The 25053-nt window shown below is 43.8% G+C and overlaps 1 protein-coding gene across 4 annotated transcripts in view; it reads right to left on the bottom strand.

Moving 5' to 3' along the window:
* Nucleotides 1-22640, bottom strand: part of B3GALNT2 (beta-1,3-N-acetylgalactosaminyltransferase 2) — a 40972-nt gene extending 18332 nt beyond the window's left edge. Inside the window, exons 1-8 of one of the 4 annotated variants that reach the window (XM_085869458.1) lie at nt 22296-22640; nt 21956-22136; nt 16459-16594; nt 16208-16308; nt 12960-13162; nt 11056-11151; nt 5515-5625; nt 1518-1608 (exon numbers count right to left, since the gene is read on the bottom strand). In XM_085869458.1, coding sequence (XP_085725584.1) covers nt 1518-1608; nt 5515-5625; nt 11056-11151; nt 12960-13162; nt 16208-16308; nt 16459-16594; nt 21956-22055 — 838 coding nt within the window. In that variant the 5' untranslated portion in view covers nt 22056-22136; nt 22296-22640. Of the gene's footprint in view, nt 1-1517; nt 1609-5514; nt 5626-11055; nt 11152-12959; nt 13163-16207; nt 16309-16458; nt 16595-21955; nt 22137-22210 lie in introns of all 4 variants that reach the window. The other 3 variants (XM_085869460.1, XM_085869459.1, XM_085869461.1) reach the window with 3 other exon arrangements.
* Nucleotides 22641-25053: the final 2413 nt, after the last annotated feature.

Raw genomic sequence — 25053 nt, forward strand, 5'->3', positions numbered from 1 at the left:
AGGTTTGATATTAATCAGACAAGCGGTTCCCAAGGTAAGGCCATTTATTTACCAACCAATGACAAGACACGTTGCTGCGTGAGCGTGGCCGATGGTGGAAGGGAACCTCAGCCGTGTTCCCCATTACGGGTTATAACATACGGACTTCCGGATAATGATGACCTCATGTATTCTAATAATTTCTCGATTTCTCATGCGCATTTATAGATAAACACAATGCCCCAAGTTATGATCGTTTTCATATTAGACGGTGCATAAATTTCGGTAACATCAGAGTGAGCTGGTATGCTCCGAAGCAGGAAGTAATTTTATTTATTTTTTTGCATGAAGGTTTTTTTTTCTCTCTTCTCTTCTCTTTGTGTTTTTCCTTGCGACGACATTGCGAAAAGGCAAAATACGTTGGCGCTAATTGAACAATTGGCCATTAAAACTAAATTGCGAATAATCGTAACTGCGATATGCGAACTTCCAGACTTCCGGATAGTGACGAGTACTGTATTCTTTTTCGATGTTTTCTTGATTTATCGACTTACTGTATTCTTTCTTTCTCGATTTCTGTACTTTCTCGATTTTCTTAAACACAATGCCCCAATCCAGTCGTCGTTTACGACAGCGAAGGAACGAAGCTGCGTATCATGCACGTGCAATGGAATCTAACGAAGCACGAGCTTCTCGCTTGGCAGACAACATTGAACGCGAGGCAAGGCGTCGTGCAGAAGAAACGGATGAAGAACGAACTGCTCGCTTGGCAGACAACACTGGACGCGAGGCAAGGCGCCGTGCAGAAGAAACGGGTATGGGCACAAACGTACGGGCACATGAGAGCGAAGGAACGGCCTGTGCGGTTGTAGTTTCTGGCACGCAGTTTGAAATTTTTTTGTTTTGTTTTGTTTGCACGTACGGCCACGCACCTACGGGCATGCACTAGTATTTTCAACTCGTAAGACTGAGCACATCTCACCAGTGATCAGCAGGTACCACCAATTCATGGAACTATTCCACGTGAGACTGTTTAGGCCTACCAGTAAACAATAATGTGAGCAAGGGAGTAAAGTGTCAGCATTAAACTTATTTTTGTTAATGTTTAACGAACATCAATTTCATGTTAAAAAAAAAAGTTTTTTAAATGTTCTTCATCTTAAACCTCATGCGAGCCCCTTGAGAAACTATCTGCAGAGTGCTTTGAATGAAAACTAATAATCAAGGCTCAGTTGGAACAAAGGAGCTAGAACATGGTTTTGTGTTTCACTGTTATTGTGGATTGCCTGCACAAGCAAGGCCCCACGTTCAACTCAGGCTGATTTGGGCTTTTCAGATGATGATGATGATGATGATGATGATGATGATGATGATGATGGGACTAACAGCCTAAGTTACATAGCAATGATTTATATCCAAACAATGGAATGCTTTTTTGTCATCAGATTGACATTTTGAATATCCCAATGTTTAATTAAGAATGAGCCTTACAAAAGCAGGTATGAAGCATGGTGAACCACACACCTAACAGTACACACCGTGTACACTGAAGATAAAGGATCCTGCGACCAATGGCTGCTCTGCACGGAAATCTGGAAACTCCCCATCATTTTCACCATAGCGGCCCGTCTGCAAATACAAAATGAGTGACCATATAGTAGGGTCCGGTAATATTTATATACCCGTTATATCGGTATAATTGTTCATATCGATATACCTGTATAAGAAATTTCAATATACCAGTATACTGAGAAAAAAAGAATCGGTATTGAGGGGGGGGGGGCAAAAACAACAACAAAAACAACAGTATACAGTATCCACAAAACAATCGGCATATCACCAACATATCAAAAAAAAGTGTTTACAATCCTGAAATACCATACATGATTTAAAAGGCTTTGATGCATTCGGTCAGCTCCAACTGGAACAGTGGAACGTATGACATCAAGATGTACCAGGCAGTAGATACAGTAGGTTTTAACTTTTAACCCATAGCACCGAAGCACCGCACAAGCAATCGTCTTTTTCTTTGCCCTTGCAGCCGTTTTCAAAGCAATTGATTTTTAGCCTCAGTTGGACTTAGTCCGAAACGGAGGCTTATGGATTTGGTCTCGATTTTCATGTCCATGTGTGCGTCCGCAACCATATCTCAGACATATATGGACCGATTTTATTCGTACATGACACAAGGACAACAAATGATGATGTACACATGCACATTATTATTTTTCGACATCAGATCCAAGATGGCTGACTGGCGGCCATTTTAGTTGTAAAAAAAAAACCTGATGCTGAAAACATCCTCAACAATTTCTTGGACATGCATTTACCGACGCTGTTCAAACTTGGTGCACAGATAAGGAATGATGGCTTACATATGCATGCCATTTTGTTTCGAGATCAGATTCAAGATGGCCGACTGGCGGTCATTTTGTTACTTGAATTACATTTTTGTTTCAGCTGTTCACCACCACCTCAGATCTTCCCCCATCCAAAACCTCGATCTTTTCTACCCCCATTAATCCACCCCAAACCCACCTCCTTCAAATTCCCTGCTTTCCTTCCTGAAAGTCCCTGTAATATCCATTTTGTATACCCCGTGTTCCCCGCCCACCCCCCTCCCTTTCAAAGATCTCCTAATGTCTTTGTTCTCCACTGTTTTGTCCTTCCCTCTCCCACTCCTCTTGTCTCACGCCCCCCTTGCTGTGCATTATGTGTTAGCTCTCATACGAGCCTCGACAATATATATTTTTTTAATTTAAAAAAAAAGTGTTCCCAACCATTTCTCAGACATGCATGGTCCGATTTTGTTCAAACTTGGCAAAAACACAGTACATTATGGCATACACATTCCCCTCACTTTATTTTGTGATCTAATCAAAGATCCCATAGACAGGCAGCCATTTTAGCTGTACATAAATATGGGCGAGTTATTTCACTCCATACAGCAAAATTACTAAAACAACAGGGGCTGTGACATTTTGTGTCTTTGTTTGGTTTTTTTTTACTTGTTTTCTTGAGTTATTAAGACCATGAAACAAATGTTAAGGGGTTATTATGTTCATGGCCCATGTTAATTAGGTGAATAAATGTGGAAAATAGTTTGCCAACCCACCATTGTTCAAGCACATTGACCGCAATCCGCAAACCTTGCCTAAATAAATTAATCGCGACAGAGCGAATCTATAAAGGGGAAACCCATGAACATGAAATTTTAATAAAATAATTATTTTGAAGATAGTTTCAAAAAAAAAATCCAGACGTTTAGTGCTCCTGAAACAGTCTTGTACACCAACTACCCTTATACATTGTAATAAGACGACGTTGAGTCGCAATTGAGGAGATGGAGGCTTTATTGATCACCATAGAAACAGCATCAATCAACATCCGACATAGCCATTTTGGTAGCCTCTTTTTCACCCGATACACATGCCACGCCCTCTGCTATATATCGATATATAGCATGGTTCTTGGAAGTATCATGAAGGTGATTTGTGTTCGAGTCTTTCAGTACCGCATATAATTCAACTTAAAGGTTTAAAGAAGCTTAAAAGGCATATAAATTAATTCCGTGTTTTACCGCCATTTTCTCCAGTGGCTGTTACATCGCCCTATCTAAAGGCGCTGTCACACCTTGACGATTTAGCCAGCGTATGCCGACTTATGAAAAATTTGTAAAACGCCAGCACACGTCAAATACGTTATGGGTAAGTTTTGATAACATTAAGAGCACGCTGAAAAACACTGCCATACGTCGTAGTAGGCTGGCTTTCATCGTTGTACTTTGCGGTTGTCCTCAAATTTTAACATGCTTGAAATTTTATGACGTATGCCAACCTATGACTCACACGTTCCGCTACGCTGGCTATAAGTTGTAGGCACGTTATGCGATCGTTGACACACATTACTTGTAAGTTACTCATAAGTCGAAACACATCGAGGTAATGATTAGCGTACCCAAAACTTATTTATAACGTGTTGTAGGCACGTTACACGATCGTTGAGACACATCGAAGCACGTTATGCGATCGTTGACACACGTCGAGGCACGTTACTTGCAAGTTACTCATAAGTCGAAACACGTCGAGGTAATGCTTAGCGTACCCGAAATTTATTTATAACCTATGAGTAATGTGCTTTGAACCTATGTGTAACGTACCTCCAACACATATTGACGTATGTAGACGTATTTGATTGACGTCTTCCGGACGACCACAGAACTTACTGAACGTGTTTCTAATTTACAGCTACCGTATAATGGCGTATTGGCAACGTTTAAAAAAAAACAAAACAAAAAAACAATAACTTCCGATATTTCGTCACGTGCCGTTACGTCACGTCCGATTGCCTCTTCAGTTTGCTCATGTCTTATTCTTAGTTCCTCCTCTGTGAATATTTTTTGTTTGAGGATATTGTCACGTCGACGTCGAAACTTAAAAGCAAATGTCCGAATATATTTTAAAATTCGTGATAGACTAAAAACAACAACAACAACAACAACAACAACAACAACAACTTCAGATATTTCCTCACGTGCCTTCACGGAGCCAAGAAGAAAAAAAGAAAATGTGCCTTGACGGAGAAAATAAGTTTCGGGTACGCTAAACATTACCTCGACGTGTTTCGACTTATGAGTAACTTTCAAGGAACTTGTGTCGACGTGTGTCAACGATCGCATATCGTGCCTACAACGTATTCCCAGCGTAGTGGAATGTGTGAGCCATACGGCGAGTACGTCAGTACGTCGTAAAATTTTCAGCATGCTTGAAATTTCACGACGTACTAGACGTACTACGACGTATGACAGCGTACTTCATAGTTTTTCAGCGTGCTCTTCACGTAAACCAAACTTACCCATACCGTATTCGACGTGTGCCAGCGTTTTAGACATTTTTCAGAGGTCGGCATACACTGGCTAAATCGTCAAGGTGTGACTGCGATGTTGACACTTCCAATTCTCAGGCGGTTATGATTTAAATTGGCGTGCGGCAGGTTTTTAACAGGCTATGCCACGTTATCGTCGGCGATACGTGCAGCGTGCTATGCCTAAGTTAGACTATCGTTGGGCATAGGTTGTGAACGCCGACAACACGCTAATCATTCGTTGGTATAAGTTATCTATCAGACAACGAAACGTTCTGTGCCCGTTACTAATATGTTATGCATACGACCAACACATTATGAATACGCCAAAAACTTAAAAACAAAAACATCAAAATTTCAGCGTACGCCAACGTTTTACATACATTTTTATACGTTGCCATTGCTGGCTAAATCGTCAAGGTGTGACAGCGCCTTAACACGTAACATAAGTTCTACGTGCCTGTTGTTTGTGTCTATTATGACGTCTTTAAAAACAGTGCATTGATTTTCAAATTGTTTGACTGCCAGAGGAAAAAAAAAAAATCTCACTCCTCTCTGCCCATGAGCGATCGTGCTGTTCCCAAATCGCTCTCAGCAGTCTCCAAATCTTGACAGTTCTCCACCCAGATAAAACACTGCAGATCATTATGAGAGAAGGGACTCAAAGCTCACCAAAGAGAATCGGATAGCTCCACCACCATCACCGAACACAAGTTGTCGTGCATCAGTGATGACCATGTCTGTAGGTCCCAAACCTTCCCATACCACTGAGCCTTCAAAGCCCTGCATGTCAAAACAATATGGTGGGAAGGGTTAATGATGATATTGCAAGAGATTACATCCGAATACGACTTCAGATAAAACTGGAAATGTGCTGCAATGAAACACATCTGAATATTCATCCAATAACTATCGGCATGCCAATAGGTAGTCATAAAAAGTGTAAATATTTAAATAATTATGTTCACAGATTTTGAAAAAAAGTTTTTGTTTAACAATTGAGGATTCACGTAAAACCACCCAAAACAATAATACTTTCTATTATAATGGCATCATTGAAAAGATTAAAAATAAAAACGAAAACTTTAATGAATTAACCTGGACAATGACTATGAAAAATGGACTCTGAATTAACCAATGTTGAGGAAAAATAAAAAGAACAAGCCGGGAGGCGACGATGGTTCGCGGACATTATTGAACAATACCACGATAGGTACAATTGAGTTAGTGGAAGCTTTTGAGGAAGCCCTACCGTAAAAACCTCTCTTCCGTCAAAATTGACCAAATCAAATCGGATTTTTTTATATGTTGTACTTATGGACATTACGCACAGCTTCTCGGAAATGAAATTGCGAGAGAAAAAATACAAATAAATAAAAAGTTCAAGTGAGCGTGGCTCCGCCCACAAGGGGCGTGGGACGACCCTCATACAAAAAGACACAACCAGACCATGAGCTATGCTCTGGAGAGAGTCACAAACAGACAGACAGACACAACGAAAATAGTGGTCACTGCTGGCGCCCGCGAACCAAAAATCAATTGGTCAATGTTTGCCATTTCTAAAACTACAACATATAGGATGTATATAAATACGTGATGGCCCACCATAAAATTTGTCAGGAGAAAAAAAATTGCAATAGACGACCTATTTATTTTTCAATTCAGTGCCCCTCAACTTCAATGCAGTTGCGACATTTGTCCTTCAATCTGACTATGATAGTGAGCCACATCTCAGTTCAAACTTGGCAGTTCCTTATCGTCACTGGTGTATCGGTGGTCGTGAATATGGCATTTCAATTGTTGAAACAAATAATGATCACGGCAGTTCCAGTTTGGGTGGAACAGGGAGATAGTCTAGAAGCCAAAATCTGTAGCTAGCCTAGAAAATAGGTTCGCTGCTGATTTCATGTTAGAATGGTGCAACTGGTGTTTTTGAAGAGTCTAGGCATGACCAAGTCTAGTTCCACTTGTTGCCAAGTCTGCATCTGAATATTATGGCCGCCATGACAGTAATCAAAATGGCCGCCATCAGATTTAGTCTTTTTCTTACTGCAAATTGTACTAGCCAGAAATTTGTCATGATTGTGAAATACTATGTAATCTGACATGAGGAACACTATTTTGTGCTTTATTTTTGTACTGGATCACAACTTTTCACATAATTGACAACTTAAAGACGAAATTGAAAATGCACATACGAGCAACAAATGTGAAAAAGAAAATGTTTAGCACTATTGATGGAGATGGGTCTACAGTCAGTCAAAGGTTATTTCAACAGCTGTCAGATTCTTTCTAACACAAAATTACATTGCTTTGCAGAAGAGAAAAGTGTTGTGAGAACACCCAAGTACAATTTTCAGAGCTATTGATCGGCTTGTACACTGAACGGGTTCCTACAAAGGGCTTTGCATCCACATGCTTTCGTGCAAGGCAGTCCATTCCGTGTACATTTGCACCGTCGAGTTGAGCATGACCCACGGTATTTGCATGTCGTCAGTTCTACACAGTAAGCAGTAATAGGCTGTGCAGTCATGAGTCGCGGCTGAAATGTCTCGTTGCCATCTTTGACGACCTGTTCCCACCCACAGTTCTCAGGTGCAGGTAGATGTGGTTCAGATTCCAAGGCTCTTCTCCACACAAAAGTCTGGTAGTGCGCTCGCTTGATGTGTAGAATCAGAGCATCGCGAGTTGGAGGCAGATTCTCAATAGCTTTGGTCAGACTGAGAAACAGATCACATCTTACTCGCTGAATTGAGTTATCTTGGCCATGAGGGTCATAAAGCCTGCAGACAAATGACTCAGCATCTGCAATCACACTCTCATCAGGAATTTCCTCTTTGCCTAGGTTATTCAACAGGTGGGAGTTGTTTTGAAAGACAGCCCATGCAGAGCGCTTCGCAATTCCAGCAAACTGGCTTGTGCTGTCTGAACCTGTCACTGCATGAAATGCCAGAAGTGACTCCCTCTGAAAACCTCCCTGGGTAACAGAAAAACACACAGTTATGTAGTTTAGGTTCATTTTATAGCAAAGTTGTAAAATTCATTGATTGTGGTTTGTATAATCAGACATTCTAATTCGAGCCTGAACATTTCTTTAAAAATAATATAGTGAAAAACAAGTCATATTATTTTTAGAAAATGGATGGAGCAATGTTTTTTTCTATACTCCCATCAGCTCAGGCATGCTCAAAAACATGGAAATCGACCCTAATTTTGTAATTTCATGTCAATTTGCGGCTGAAATATGACGAAAAGTGTATTTAATGGCGACCATTTTGTAAACTGTCATGGCGGCCATACTATCCATATCCAGAGTTGGCAACAAGTTGATTCACGTTTCTGTGTGTCTGGACAGTCAATTTACACCTGTTGCACTATTCTAACACGGAATCAGCAGGGTCGTACACTATTCTGCATTGGGCCTCCTGACTAAGATGTGGAGAATGATAGAGCCATTCAGTCACGGTAATGAATGGCTGTGTACACAACAAAGATGTTGTGCCCTGGAACGTTATCGTGAAAAAGAATCGTACCATCGGTTGACATCCTTGAGTTGTTGTCTTTGATGGGCTACCACAATCTTTTCTTGAGGCTGGCACAATAATCTGCTGTGAGTGTAGTTGTGTGAGGCATTCGGTCACTGAAATCGGTCGCAAATTTTCCAGTTGGGTGCAAAGTTTCCTGGGTGCTGTTGATCCCTCGTCCTTCCATTGCATGAATTACGGTTTGGTTTTAGGGTCCCAGTAATGAAGTCAAGTTTTGTCACCAGTTACCAGACAAGTCGTAAAGTGAGCTGGATCTGTGTTGAACAGTTGCTTTTTTGTATACAGTCAAGGCTTGTGGAAGAGCTAGAAAACAGAACGGATCAGGACACAACATAAAAGGAACAGCAGGAGAAGGGGGGAAACGCCAACAGCAGGGTGGATAAAGAAAAGATGGAGACGGACAAACGAGGGATGCAGGTAACGATGAGGGGTTTGAGAGAACGCAAGGGGTGGACAAGATGGATACAGAAGCAAAATTTTGGGAGGAGTGAGGGTGGTTTAAAGGGTGTAGAAAAGATCATGGCTTTGGATGGGGGATGACTTGAGAGATGGTGGTGAACAACTGTCGACCTGGAGGGAAGAATGATATTGAAGAGAGTGTGAGAATTGGTTCCACAGGCAGGGAAAAAGAGGAACAGATCAGGACACAACATAAATGGAGGTGAGCAGTGGTTGTGGTTCTGGATTTAGGCCATTTCACGAGGAGGGCATTGCTGGTGGAACATGTACGTCCTGCAAATACCTGGGGGGCGACAAAGCATGGAGAGGGTAGAGGGTGAAAGACCAGAAATGAGGCTGAATAAGACAGAAGTCAACTCAAGTATAAACCATTCTGTCAGTGATGGCAGAGAGATAGTCCCATAGACTCAGCTCCATTGTGAAAGATTCCAATGATCTTAAAAGCCTTGGTTTCCATAGCATCAAGCTGAGCAAGGTGTGAGGCAGGGGCATCAGCCCAGTAAGGAGAGCAGTACTCCATCAAGCTGCAGATGAAAACTTGTCGGTGAATAGGAGCTTAGGTGTGCCAAGTACTTTGCATGACGGAGGATGCCCAGTCTGGCTTTGGAGGCCAACTTTGAAATGTGGCTTGCCCAGATCATAGCTGCGAGATCATGACTGATTGTGAGACCCAAGAGTATGAGTGACTGAACCTCTTCCAAAGGGTTGTTGAGAAAGTAGATGGGAGGTTTGCGGTCCAGTCCAGAGAGAGAGAGGAGAGAGAGAGAGAGAGAGAGAGAGAGAGATAGAGATAGAGATAGAGATAGAGATAGAGATAGAGATAGAGATAGAGATAGAGATAGAGATAGAGATAGAGATAGAGATAGAGATAGAGATAGAGATAGAGATAGAGATAGAGATAGAGATAGAGATAGAGATAGAGATAGAGATAGAGATAGAGATAGAGATAGAGATAGAGATAGAGATAGAGATAGAGATAGAGATAGAGAGAGTTCTCATGGTTAAAAGACATATTCCAAGTGTTTGACCAGTTTGTGATTTTGTCAAGGTCTGAAGAGAGGGAAGAGGCTGCTGCCCATCTGTCAGAAGGATGAGGGATGTCATGGCAGAGTGTGGAGTCAACAGCAAAGAGATAGAGGATTTTTCAGAGATCATTTATGAAGATTAATTGTGAATAATATGGGGCCTAGAACACTGCCTTTGGGCACTCCTCGCCATGACAGGGAGAGAACAAAGGATTCCATTGAGAGCCACACATTGGCTACAAGAGTGGAGGAAGTCAGTAATCCAAGAGTGGAATAACAATAATAATAATAATCATAATAATAATAATAATAATAATAATATGAGTTCCCTTACAAGGAACTTCAAAGCAGGAGGAGGCCTTTAGGCCCATCAAGCCTATGCAATGGTTGCCAACCTACGATCGTTTGTCTCTGCTCTATCCTTTAGCAAAATGTACCATTTTTACCTCCGCCACCGAAGGTGTGTTTGTGTGCAGGATATCTCAAAAGGTTGTAGATGGATGTAGATGAAATTTGGTGACCACGTTGGGTGTGTGACGAGGACGAACTGATTAGATTCTGGTGAAGATCCGGATCCGGATCGAGCTACTAGAATTTAAGTGATTCTTCACCATTGAGACAGAGCCAAAATAATGTATAGCATGATATCTCAAAAAGTTATGGACAGATTCGGATGAAACTTGGTGGACACTTTGGATGTGTGACAAGGAAGAATTGATTCGATTTTGGTGAAGATGCGAATCCAGCCAATTTTTTTGCTGAAACCTTGCACATGACAAATTGTTCTTGGATGATGGTGACAACAATGCCGCGAGAAAATTCAGTTTGTGGCTCAGTGGAAACTATCATCTATCCTAATCTGAGACATATTTCAAGGGACTCGCATTCATGCTTCAAATAAACTGCCTTTTTGGCGCTTATAGAATACGCGAATACATCTACGTCATACATTTATAAACATCAATTTGCGGATTTATTGGAGTTTGCACCATCTTTGCATCAGAATTTGATGAATCTAGCACCACCTTTGTTCTAAAACCAATTACAAAACTTGTTCAGAAGAAATGGATAATTTCCCAATCTGCTTTTAAATGCCTACTACAAATGTGTAGCTTAATGCAATTACATCTGCAAAATAATGGGCTTTACTGCAATTACAGATCAGCGTGAGACAGCATGCTTACTCTGGGTAGTACAAACTGCTGCACAGGTTTATATGAGCAGCCATCACGATGGAAACCTGGGCTTTGTGAGCTGAAGTGCGTCCAGGCCACCAGTAACTGCAACAGATTTGCACACAAAGTCTTGAACGACCCCACTGAATTTGCATCGTCTGACAATGTTCTAATGTTCAAAGATAAACATACATCAATAGAATTTCTTCATTTGTCTAAACATTAAGATACATAATAAAACCCGACTAATAATTTATTGCAAATGCAGGTACTTCATTATCAAGCCGGTTTTAATGTTTATTTACATCACATAATACAGTATGTGAGTTACATATCTATCAGTTTGTTTATAAGCCTTGAGCAGTCGGGTAAAAAAAAAACCAAATGTTTTTTTTTTTAATGAAATACCACTATTTTCTTTCCTCTGCATTTGAGAATTAACATACCTTCATTGGGCGGTGTGTGCGATCACTGCGGTCAAAACGTGCATTTCCTCGTTTGAGTTGTAATCAAAATGTACCTTTGTTTCCTCAAAACGGTATCTTCATTTAATGATAGAGGACACGTTGTTCAGTTTTTAAATTTACATCAGAGGCCAATAAACAATCAGAGCAATGTGGAGCGAAAAAGATGGCGACGATTTCTGGACGGCTGGAGGGAAAGGAGTGGCTTGGTTAATGGACGGTGCTTGTGATGCTGGGGAGAGGTGGAAGGCGTTGCCTGTAGAATTGGCGGCGCTTACGACACACACACACACACACACAGACACAAACTCAGCTTTATACATTCGATACAGATTATAGGCAACACAGACCTGTATGAATTGCCAAATACAGCAAGGTCCAGAAGCGAGACGAACTTTCCAACCATTTTATATCCACATTTAATGAATTCTCTTATGTTTACTAAAAGTATTTACACCCTGGAAGAAATGAAGGCATGGAAAACTTTGGATGCTCACGAGTTGAAATCCGGGTGGATCAGCGACGTGGCTGTTTTTGTGAAGAATGACTATCATGTTGTACGACCGTAGGTAGGCCGAAAATACATCAATGACATGGACTCGTGTTGGCAGAGCACATAAGCATGATGTTATAAATGTTGCCATCATGTTTATCTGCTCTGCCATCCCCTTCAATACTCTCGGATGTTTATCCGGCCCCAAAGCTTTATCTTCTTTTGTCAATTCCAAGAAAGACACCAACTGAAGAACAATAAACCAGCAGACGGGACACCCAGTTTAACGTCCATCCAAAGGACGGCACACACATTGATGAATCACCCTGTCTGTGAAACACCGGGACGACAGTTTATAGCTGTGTCCGGATTCAAACCCTGGCTGTATGGCTTAAAGGTGAGTGCGCGTACCTCGAGGGCATACTGCCAGCTCATACCACTACCTCGTACTAAATTTTAAAAGAAACATTTAAATATATTTCTTTTTTTAAATACAGAATTTTGTTGAAAAACTGTAATTGGAGAGTGTACATCAACTGATTTTACTTTTTCTTAAAAGGGGATTGTGAATTATGAGGTTAAGTGGGTTTGAGTGTTTGTTTACCATGGTAAAATGTGCATGAGTATTTAATTTATCACTCATTTTGGGGACTCAAATGGTTAGTGGCATGTTAAAACATGATGTTACAGTACATGTGGTAACGACGTCGCGGCGGACATTTGTTGCAGCGCTCCTGTATAAGATTTGACACCACAGCACTGGTCACAACAGCACTTCAAGGTCTTCGCAGAAGGTTTACTTTCACTTTAAACATTTTTCAATACTCTCGGATGTTTGACCAACCAAGCAACATTTTTTTTGACCACACCAATTAGTTTGCATAGTCATCAGTTTCTTGCTGTCAAATGGATAAAAGATGTGAAATGAAATGACGGTTAGCAACAAGGAAGTACACCTGCATAGCCCGGTTGTACAGCTGCACCGTGGCGTTAGTTGTGGACGAAGTGTGAACATCAGTGAACACTCCAAGATGAGTGATCACCACGGGGTGTCGAACGGTAAAATCCAGTGCCAAAGTGGCTGCGTGGACCAAAGAAGCCTCAAATGCTCGTCTCGAGCCAGACAGGGCAACAACAGCAATCAAGTCTTCTGACACTCCTTGTGAAATAACACAGAGAACAGCTTCGTTTTATTACTTTGAAAATGTTCAGTCATGAGTGAAATATCTACAAAACAACTCATGTCTTGGGGTTTTAAAAAAAATGTTTATAACCTATATTATCTATGTCTAAGTACATGTTTCAACAGGAACAGCTTCACTAGCATTGTTTTTGTTAGTTATGGTTGTTGTTATTGTATAGCCCCAGACAGTTCTCACGAACAGGCACGCAGCACAGAGACAGCCAATCTCTCTCCCAAGAGCGACCCAGAGATCCCCCACATCTAGTCGGACCCCCGCCTTCATGAAGTCAGGGCTATGACAGAGTTAGAGAGAGAGGGAGAGAAGAGACAGAGACAAGAGGTAATGGGCCGGTCCACATTCTGACAAATCCGGGCAGCAGGAAAGAATGGGGAAGATCTGGCCCCTGACTTGAGTTTGGGGGGGGGGAGGGGAGGGTACAACCACCGTGAAGAGGCAGCCCCAATAGTTGCTATTTTGGCGAGTTAAAACCATTGATTATATTGTTACGGGCCGGGTGTCGGCCGCCAACCGACCGCTCTGACGGAGCCACAAGTCGAGTCGGCCCGACCGAGCGCCCGGAATATAGATCGCCGCCCGGATAAGTCCGAGCGACAGGTCCTTGTACAAGAACCGAAATATGCCAATGGGCAGATCACGTGGGGTAGGGTCAATTGCCAATCTTCAATGTACCTAAATACCCACGTGATCCAACTACCGGGGTATTCCACCCTCGACGGAACTCGAACGGAACAAACCGCCGAGGCACGCCTGTCCCGTGCGCGATTCCGAGCGGCTTAATCGCCGAGAACCGTTGGTCCAAATGTCCCCCTTTTACAGCAAACCAACGGCTTTCTAACTACCAACACACGAAATGCTCAGTCAATGAAAGAATCAACGTGACGAGCTGAAAACGTTTAACAATTGGGGTATTTATTAATAATAATGGGGAACTAGGGAAGCACGTAAGAGCAGAACTATACCGACTATACGAAATGCAATGCAAACATTTACAGCACACGAAGCACTGAACAATTTCCTACTTATTAGACGGGCCCACGTACACACGTACGCACACACACACCCAAGAAATGGTGGCAGAGGCTTTTAATAACGGGCTCCAGCTCGGAGGACAGGTGAGCTGAAACCCAGAACCTATCTCGAACCTCTCCACCTCGTGTGGTCTTCAAGTTGTTCGGACCTGGGCTCCAGCAAGAGCGAGCTGGACCCAATCGCCGTGAGCCGCGATCCTTCCCGAGCTCTCGCGAATCCTCCCGCGCTTCTCAACACGTGCTGGTGAGACGAGGCGCCGATCCTTCCCGTCGATGCGTCGCTTCCCCGAGGAACCACCTCCAAGAAGAGGTCGATGAGTCGCACCAAGCCGGGAACCAAACGGAGAACAAAGAGCTCCACGAACAAAGAAGAAGAAGAAGAAGAAGAAGAAGAAGAAGAAGAAGCCACCATTCGCAGCTCGAGCCGAGCAACCATCTCAACTTTCTTCCAACAAAGCAGCTCTCCAAAAAGCCTACCGAGCCAAGCAGGACCCGAAGATCTGCTGAACAACTCCTCTGCAGAAGCAAAAAGCTTCCGAAGTCCTCAACCCTAACCCAAGCCAAACAGGACCCGAAGGTCTGCTGAACGACGCCCCTCAACTCCGAACACGAACAAAAAAGGATCTCCTCTTATCCTTCTCCGCCCCCCTCCCCCGCGCCCGGCGTGACTCATGCCCTCGTGATCCATCCCCCGCTAAACCACGGGTGGGAGGGAGTTGACGTCATGAATCACGGGATGGAAGGGCTCTTCTTCCTCTTCGCAGAAGAGGGGGAGGGATGTCTCCATTATTCATTCCCTAACTATTAAATCGATCCGCAGCGCATCTAATCGATTTCTAAACATTTAAACAATGGAAGGTGAGCTATCGAGGGAACAAGCACTTATCGACATAGCTGACTAAAGGAACCTGTATGTTGTGTGCAATCGAATTCCCAAATTTGTAACAATATCAAACACTGTACATGGAAATAAATAAACAAAACCAAAAGTTGAAACAAAATGGATCATTTTGGATTTCCAACTGAAGCACTGAGACATTTCAAACAGTGAATATATTTAATATCTTGACCAATACACAATTTTATTTTAATTGTTTGTATTCAAACGGGTTAAAAGTAAGGAGTGTACCTTGTATGTCGAAAGCACATGTCAGGTGTTGTGCTCATGAGAGCGAGAACCAATTTCCCTTCCGACTTTGCCAGGAGTAAGAAACAAAATATTTCCAAAGATATCAGATTCTGTAAAATGAACCCTCTTCCTTTGGTTATATATGTATATTTTCAATCATCACTTATTAATGACTATGGTTCAAGACTATCTAATGTACAAAGGGCCATCTACATTTTACATCTGGAAGAATGGCAAAGTTGTATTTCACATCAATCTCCCACTCTCCCCTACCCCCAAATCTCCATACGTCACATGCATTCACATCCCCTGTGATCACAACTTCATTTCCATTTCAAATTCATTCCCCTCTAACCTGCTTGCCTCTCCTTACACTTTTGTACATATGTTTAACACCCTTTATAACGATCATCGGGCTGGCAGGACAGCCTAGAAGTATGCTCACTCGCCTCAAAGCTGTTTAGCCTGGGGTTGAATCCTAGCCCAACTATCAACCGACATCCTGGTGTTTGACATGCAGGGCGATTCATCGATGCGTGTGCCGTCCCTCTGATGGACGTTAAACTGGTTGTCCCATCTGCGGGCATTAGTTGGTGGATGTAAAAGACCCACGGTGTCCTTCGCGAAGAGTAGGTGAACTATCGTCAGCACTATGGCCAAGTTCCAAAATCCTGCTCTAACTACTGCTGGGAAGGCAATGGCAAACCACCCTGGATAACTCTTGCTCAGGAAGCTGCTTCGGCATCACCAACGTTCTGTGAAGGGTATAGTATACAGGGAGGCAGAGAAAGATAGTGATCATCACAGTGAAGACTTATTTTATTAACAAGTCCTACACATACCTGAGTTTGTCACATTGAGCAAAGAACAAGAATAATAATCTTCTCTGTCTGCTGGTGGAATCGAGCATCCTTCAGACCCCACCACAAAGCGAACAAGGACCCTGAAACAAACGGCAGGCAGAACCACCATTTTAATCAAATCACACAAGCTTATGATGATGATTGTATTTTAAAATAATACATTATTCATTGTCTGGAAGGATGTACAAATCAGGTTTGGCTGTTTGCTTTGCATATGGATTGCAGCGCACCTGTCTCTTAAAGTAGGATCACGATAAGTCTCGCCCACCCATGTGTCACGTAGCACCCGTCTCTGTGCCTCATTCTCTCGAGCTGAAAGTACGGCCACCAGGAGATCATAGTGACGTCGATGTCCACTCAGCAAGCCTACAAGAAAAGTTGTCAAGGTGGAATTATCTGAACCTGTGTTTGTGAAAATTATTACTGAAGGAAAAAAAAAAAACTGCCAAATAATAACAACTATCATTTTGTACACATTTGATGTGGCGGCCATTTTCTTCTGTGCCATCCCCCCAAATGCAGTACCTCCCATAGCTCGTGATCTCTGGATTGAACTTATAATAGAAACATACACTTCAAAGTTTCAGACGAACAAGCTAAAAGTCAACGTTTGGAGCCAAGCTACATAATAAACGTTCAAACAGTCTGAATGTAAAACCTTCACATTACACAATATGCTACTTCATTCCAATAACAAAATACCCTCTTCATTTTTGCAGACAACTCCATACTGGATCGTGTCGTACAGTACCCGTCTCTTTGGTAGGCGGACAGCAGTTGTACCTCTCTCACTCTGCTGATCCGGAAATGATTTGCCTCTAGTTTGATAAACAGAACATGTCCTTCAATCCTGGAAAAAATCACTCACACTCTTACATCGGAACGATTATCAAACGAACGCCACCTATCGATTTCCTTAGTTATCCACTGGAAGAGATCTCTTGAACTTCTAGGATTGACTATCAGCTTACAACCTTTCCTGGGACGACCACACAGCAGAGCTGGTTTCCAAAGCCAGCCACAGACTGGGCACCCTCCATCGATCCAAGTCTATCTGGAATCTCCATGGTGAGGCCGGAGCACAAGTTCTGTTGCTCTCATATTCTATAGCAGGCAAGTCGGTGGCATCTCTATTTTGTACCGTCTATTCTCCAAAATTGCTCCCTCTGTCCCCTGACCACCTGACTCCCTCCCCACCCCAGCAATTCGAGGAAACATGCATTTTCTTCCAGCAACTCTCTCCTGGTTAAACTTCCAAAATCCAGGCTGACTGCATGCCTCAAATTTTATAGAACTTCTTGTATCTCTTTCACCAGCCATGGAACTTCTGCAAAGGACTTCTGTGACTCTGTGGGACTAACTCCATCTGTAAATCTTCCCACCTGGATTTCTGTCAATACAAAATCCTCCCTTCTGGAGTTGGTTATGACCAACTTCCTCATCAATGTATGTTGCTTTTTCCACTGCTCAAATTGGTTCACCTGATCATGTGCATGTGAAGGTTAATATCTCTCTGGACATTCTGAGAGAATAGCATTAGTGCCGGCGAGTCTGCATCTTTCCTCAGCAGACCTTGCCAAAAATCACAAACTGGTCAAACACTTGGAAGGGGTCTTTTAGCCCTGAGAAATCCCACACACTCATTCTCTCTCTAAAGATCAAACGGGAAACCCTCCCATCGACTTTCTCAACAACCCTCTCAAAGAAGTTCGGTCACTCAAACTCTTGGGTCCTACTCTCAGCCGTGATCTATCTTGGCCAAAAACACATTGCAAAGTTTGCCTCCAAAGCCAGTCGCTGACTGGGCATCCTCCGTTGTGCAAAGTACTTCCTTGGCACACCTGAATTCCGATCCACCGAAGAGGCTTTCATCCTCAGCTCGATGGAGTACTGCTCTCCCCTCTGGGCTGATGCCCTTGCCCTGCCTCACACCTTGCTCAGCTTGACACTGTGTAAACCAAGGCCAATCACTGCCATTGCCGACGGGTCGGTGGTCTCTCCGTGCTTTGTCCCTCCCCATGTATCTGCAGGGCATACACGATCCACCAGCGACCCCCTTCTGTTGAAACTCCTAAAATCCAGATCACTGCTCACCTCCACTCTTCTTTTTCTTTTTTTCCACTTGTAGAACCAACTTCCATATTCTCTTCAATCTTATTCTTCCCTCCAGGTCTTCATGACAGCTGCTAACCACCATCTCAGGTCACCCCCATCCAAAACCTTGACATTTCCTACACCCATTAAACCATTACCTCCCCCCCCCTGCAATTTTTTTTGACTCCCCTACCTTTCCCCTCAACCCTACCTGCACATCACTTTGTGTCCGCCTCCATCCATTTCTCCCTCGGCCCTGCTGTTGGCATTCCCCTCCTCTTTCTGCTCTTCCTTTTGTTATGTTGCGTCCTGATCCATTCTGTGTTCTCGCTCTTCCATGAGCTTTGACTGTATCCAAAAACAAGGTTTCCATTTCTCCATAAAATATGATACTTCAAGTCAGGGGTTCTCTCGGTGGGCAGGTGTACCGCTGGGGGTACGTGAGAGGTTTATTCCTGGGGGTACGTGGAAGATTGGCCACTCCTTCCGCATTGTCACCACATCGCCTCCAACATCTCATTTCTACACATTTTTCATGACAATTGAGATGTGTTACATGTACGAGGACATCAGGAGATGCAGCAGTCCGGTTTATTATGACCGTTTTTACAGCCATTTTTCCCTGCTGTGCAGGGGTTTGGCTTTTTCTTGAGGCAATGTTTTATGGCCGGATGCCCTTCCTGACGCCAACCCTGGTCGCCTCTTACGACACACAGGGATATGGTACACCTATTCTAACCGGGGCATACACCGGGACCAGTACACCGGTACTCATTTCGCCGACCTTGGAAGGATGACAGGCTGAGTCAACCCCCTGGTGTTAATTCAGCAGCCAACGGGGCTTGAACTCAGGACCCTGGGATCCCAAGCCGCCACCCTAACCACTAAGCCAACACCAGGCTACAGTCCGGTTTATTAGAGCTAAAAAAATAATGTTGAAGAGAATATCTATCTATAATTCCAGCAATCTCTGTATGTCTGTCTGTCTGTTTGTTTGTCTGCGACCGCAGTTTCTCGACGACCGCCGGTCCGATCCGATTGAAACTTACCAGGAATATTGCCGGGGACCCGCAGATGTGCCTTTTCGAGGTTTGATGTCAATCGGACGAGCGGTTCCCAAGTTACGGCCATTTTACTGCTTTTTCAGTGTTGAAAAGGTGTATATATCGCAGCTGAAGGTGTCGTTCCACCTTCTCACCTTATCATGCCAATTTTTCCCAAATTATTAATAACCGGACGACCACCGGTCCGATCGGATTGAAACTTGCCAGAAATATTGCCAGTGACCCGCGGATGTGCCTTATCGAGGATTGATATCGATCGGACGAGCGGTTCCCAAGTTACGGCCATGTATCTGTGAACCAATGACAGGACACGGTGCTATGACATCACGAATGACGTCACAATTAATGTTTATTTAATTAATTGTTTTTTTTGAAGGATTGATGTCACACTTCTTCTTCTACAATTGGTATGATGTCACAATCGACACTGGGGACCTGCGTGTGTGCCTTTCTCTGGGTATGTGCCATACCTGGGTATGTGCCAAACTCCCAAGGTTTGATTATTATTCAAATTATTAATTAATCCCAAGGTTTGAATTTTTCCGAGGGAAACAGCTGTTTCCCAAGGGTTTGAAAGCTGTTTTTTCCCAAGGTTGGAATTAATCGTTGTGCTTGGTAGACATTTGTGAATACATTTACAGAGAGAGGGACGAGAGAGGAGGAGGGAGAGAGGAGGGGAGGAGCGAGGGGCGAGAGAGAGGTGGGGGGAGAGAGGGGGTGAGAGGGGGGTGGCAAGAGAGAGGAGGGAGAGAGGAGGGAGAGAGGGGGATGGCAAGAGAGGGGAGGGAGAGAGGAGGGGGAGAGAGGGGGTGAGAGGGGTGGCAAGAGAGGGGAGGGAGAGAGAGAAGGGCGAGAGAGGGGGCAAGAGAGAGGAGGGAGAGAGAAGGGCAAGAGAGGGGAGGGAGAGAGGAGGAGGGAGGGGGAGAGAGAAGGGCGAGAGGGGGTGAGAGGGGAAGGAGAGAGGAGGGGGGGCAAGAGAGGGGAGGGAGAGAGGAGGGGGAGAGAGAGGGGAGGGAGAGAGGAGGGGGAGAGAGGGGAGGGAGAGAGGGGGGCGAGATAGGTGGGGTGAGAGAGGAGGGGGGGAGAGAGGGGGGTGAGAGAGAGGGGGCGTCAATTCTTCGTTTGATATGACGTCACAATTGATGCTGGGGACCTGATACTGCAGGCACGAAGCTGCACATACTGGCACGCACCTACGGTCCCGCCCCTACGAGCCCGCCCCTACGGGCCCGCACTAGTAATTTAAAAGAAGGCTTTCTCTTGAGAGCAACAAAAAAACAATCTGTCCCTCATTTTATGCATTTTTCACCAGTAATTTGTTAAGTTACGCCGACCAGGACATCATGATTATATTGTGTTATGTTATTTCACATGTCATCAAGCCAGGTAATATAAATAATTTTTTATTACCTCCGCCATCGAAGGTGAAGGAGGTCATGTTTTCACCCCTTTCTGTCTGTTTGTCTGTCCGTTTGTCTGTCTGTGTACAGGATATCTCAAAAAGTTGTGGATGGATTCGGATGAAAATTTGTGGACAGGTTGGGTGTGGGACAAGGACGAATTAATTCGATTTTAGTGAAGATCCAGATTCGAATATTATTTGATTTTTGAAGTGCTTCTTCACCATTGAGAGATAAGGCCAAAAATGATATAGTACTGTAGAGCATGATATCTCAAAAATGTATTGATTGGGCCCGATATGTTCTCGTGGATCAGGAATTACGTGGTGGAGGTTATGCGCTCCACCGAGTGCCCTACTAGTTTAATTTGTGATTCTTCATCATTTATTGTGAGATGGTATTGTGAGAAAAACGATACATAGCAAGATATCTTAAAAAGATGTGGATTGATTATGACAAAACTTGGTGGACGAGTTGGTAAAAGTAACGAGCCGATTTGGTTTTGGTTCAGATCCAGATCCAGATCCGGCCTATCAGTGGGATTGTGGTATTGGGAGTTACGTGAATATGAATGAATGCACGATGAGCCGGAACCGACGAGGCAGAACTGAGAGCGACGTCAGCTGGCTGTCGAGTGTGGAGCACGAGATGTGATTAAAGCCGTCCTTGCTGGATACAAAACAACAGGGATATAAAAGAATCCTGGTGTTGTCTCAGTGGTTGGGGTGGCGACTTGGGATCCTAGGATCCTGAGTTCGAGCCCCGTCGGCCGCTGAATTAATATACACCAGGGAGTTGACTCAGCCCATCATCCTTCCGAGGTCGGCGAAACGAGTACCAGTTCCAGTGTGTGTACTGGTAGAGGGGCACTGCATCAGCGACACAGCCGCGCTTCAAGAAATGATAGCTACCATACGACCAACACCACCAGGGATACAAAACAAATTGTCCATCTTGGCGGAGGTATGCGTTCCATGCAGGTAACAACTTCACCATTGAGTGCCGTTCTTATATTCCATGTTTCCATGATGGAGGAGGATTCGGTCGATCGTCTGATGGCTCGGGGGTGGGGTGGGGTGGGGTGGGGGGGGGGAGTTTGGGAAGGAAATGAAATGTATATATTTAATTATTTAACATAAATATACAATGTAAAACCCCACAAAGCTCACCTGTCAATGTCAAAGTTGGAAAGAACGTCAGGTGTACATAGTAAGCAACCACCAAGAAACAAGGGACTGTCCAAAGCAGCGCCCATCGACTCGTTCCCATCAGTTCACAAGGTTTCGGGAATCTTGGATCGGGAGGTTACTGTGCAGGGACTGGCAACAAATCTGGATGTTCCCGATGAACCTGAAACACCCAAACACATCAACGTGGGGCACACACCCCAAACACGTGATACCGAGTGACGGTCAATCACACACCTGAAACCACGAGTATTCACTCAGGTGATAAAAACACAACAATCCACATGGCTTTCGGGAATATTGGCACAAGTCTTTCACGAACCGGCTGGCCACTGCTGCCGTCCTGGTGAAAGTGGCAATAATTCGTAATTTCTTTGGTGTGTCGGTGATACCTCGCCACCTATTCGTGAAAGACTGTCGGGATCTTTAACTTTCACTAACCGATGCGAGCAGATGCAACAGCCGGCTTAACGTCCGTCTGGGGGTCGCCGCACGATGTGAGGTGAAGCAACGTGCTGCATGCGAAGCACCGATCCAACGGTTTATATCGACAATGGATTCCAGACTAGACGGCGCTACCTCTTACGACTCTCTCCACACCGGGATACTGTCAAAGTGTGACGCGAGATAACACTTTACAAAACGTTTGGACGGACTAAAATACTTTTAAAATCGAAACTCGCCTTCGAGGCTAAATCTTGCGGACGTTACAGAATCCTCTCGATGATGAAGTGCCTCCAGGGCATATTCACTTTCTATAAGTATAGAGCGGCTGAATTATTATTTTATTACTATGTTTGTGTGTTTTTTTTTTAACTCATTCTTTTCTCATTCGCTTCCTTCACCTCCTTTTTTAAACTCATTCCCCGCAACTTCCTTATTTTCCCTTCTTCTCATCTCCACTACTCAGTATACCTACCCTTCCCTCCCCTCATATTGAGTACTCACCCCTTGTGTACATACACCGTCCATGACCCTGCAAGATAACTGATTCATCACCTCCACCACCCAAGGTGCCGATTGATTTTAAGGTCAAAGGTCATAGTGAGGTCAGATTTCTAAAATCGTCATTTTTCATCCGATTGACTTGATGACTAAACAACAATATTGCATCGTACATTTAATGAATTTGGAAACAAACTATTTTTGGGATCAAAAGGTCAAAGGTCAACTGAAGGTCAAAACTTCCAAAAGCATCAATTTACATCCTATTGACTTGAAAGTTGAACAGGATTTCCAATAGTCCATCACTGAATTGGGAAAGGAACTATTTTTGAGGTCAAAAGATCAAAGGTCAACACAAGGTCAAAACTTCTAAAATCGTCATTTTTCATCCCATTGACTTGATGACAAAACAACAATATTACATAGTACATTTAATGAATTTGGAAACCAACTATTTTTGGGATCAAAAGGTCAACGGGCAACTCAAGGTCAAAACTTCTAAAAGCATCAATTTACATCCTATTGACTTGAAAGTTGAACAGGATTTCCAACAGTCCATCACTGAATTGGGGAAGGAACTATTTTTGACATCAAAAGGTCAAAGGTCAACTCAAGGTCAAACTTCTAAAATCATCAATTTCAATCTGAAAAATAATCAATTTTCATCCGATTGACCTGAGCTTTGATGAAGATTGTCAATTTTAATCTTAACTTCTTCTTCTTCTTTCGGCTGCTCCCGTTAGGGGGTCGACACAGTGGATTAGTCGTCTCCATTTCGCTCTATCCTCCACATCTTCCATTGACACTCCAACCACCCGCATGTCCGCCCTCACCGCATCCCATGAACCTTTTATTTGGCCTTCCTCTTCTCCTTCTGCCTGGCAGCTCCATCTTCAACATCCTTCTCCCGATATACTCCGTTTCCCTCCTGTGCACATGTCCAAACCATCTCAATCTCGCCTCTCTCACTTTGTCTCCAAACCGTCCTACCTGCGCTGTCCCTCTAATACACTCATTTCTTATCCTATCCATCCTCGTCACACCCAACGAGAATTGCAGCATCTTTAACTCTGCCACCTCCAGCTCTGCTTCCTGTCTTTTTGTTAGCGCCACCGCCTCCAAACCATACAACATAGCTGGTCTCACTACCGTCTTATATACTTTCCCCTTCACTCTTGCAGCTACCCTTCTGTCACAAATCACTCCTGCAACTCTTCTCCACCCACTCCATCCTGCCTGCACTCTCTTTTTCACTTCTCTCCCACACTCTCCGTTACTTTGGACAGTTGATCCCAAGTATTTAAACCCATCCACCTTCCCCACCTCAACTCCTTGCAACTGCACCATACCACCACCCTCCCTCTCATTTACGCACATGTACTCCGTCTTACTCCGACTGACTAACATTCCCCTTCTCTCCAGTGCGTACCTCCACCTCTCGAGGCTCGATTCAGCCTGCTCCCTACTCTCCCTACAGATCATGATGTCATCCGCGAACATCATAGTCCATGGAGACTCCAGTCTGATCTCGTCCGTCAACCTGTCCATCACCACTGCAAACAGGAAAGGGCTCAGAGTCGTTCCTTGATGCAATCCCACTTTAACCTTAAACCGGTCCGTCATTCCTACCGCACACCTCACCGCTGTCACACTGTCCTCATACATATCCTGCACCATCCTCACATACTTCTCCAACACTCCCGACTTCCTCATACAATACCACAACTCCTTTCTTGGCACCCTATCATAAGCTTTCTCTAAATCCACAAACACACAATGTAACTCTTTCTGGCCTTCCCTATACTTCTCCATCAACATTCTCAAAGCAAACATCACATCAGTGGTGCTCTTTCCTGGCATAAACCCATATTGCTGCTCACAGATCGTCACCTCTCCTCTCAACCGAGCTTCCACTACTCTTTCCCACAACTTCATGGTGTGGCTTAACAACTTTATCCCTCTGTAATTTCCACAGCTCTGCACATCACCCTTATTCTTGAAAATCGGAACCAGTACACTTAATCTCCACTCCTCCGGCATCCTCTCACTTTCCAAGACTTTATTAAACAATCTGGTTAACAACCCCACTGCCATCTCTCCTAAGCACTTCCATGCCTCCACTGGTATACCATCTG

The sequence above is a fragment of the Eptatretus burgeri genome, chromosome 2 (genome assembly GCF_056783735.1).
Source record: "Eptatretus burgeri isolate ZD-2024b chromosome 2, Ebu_testis_v1, whole genome shotgun sequence".
NCBI lineage: Eukaryota > Metazoa > Chordata > Myxini > Myxiniformes > Myxinidae > Eptatretus > Eptatretus burgeri.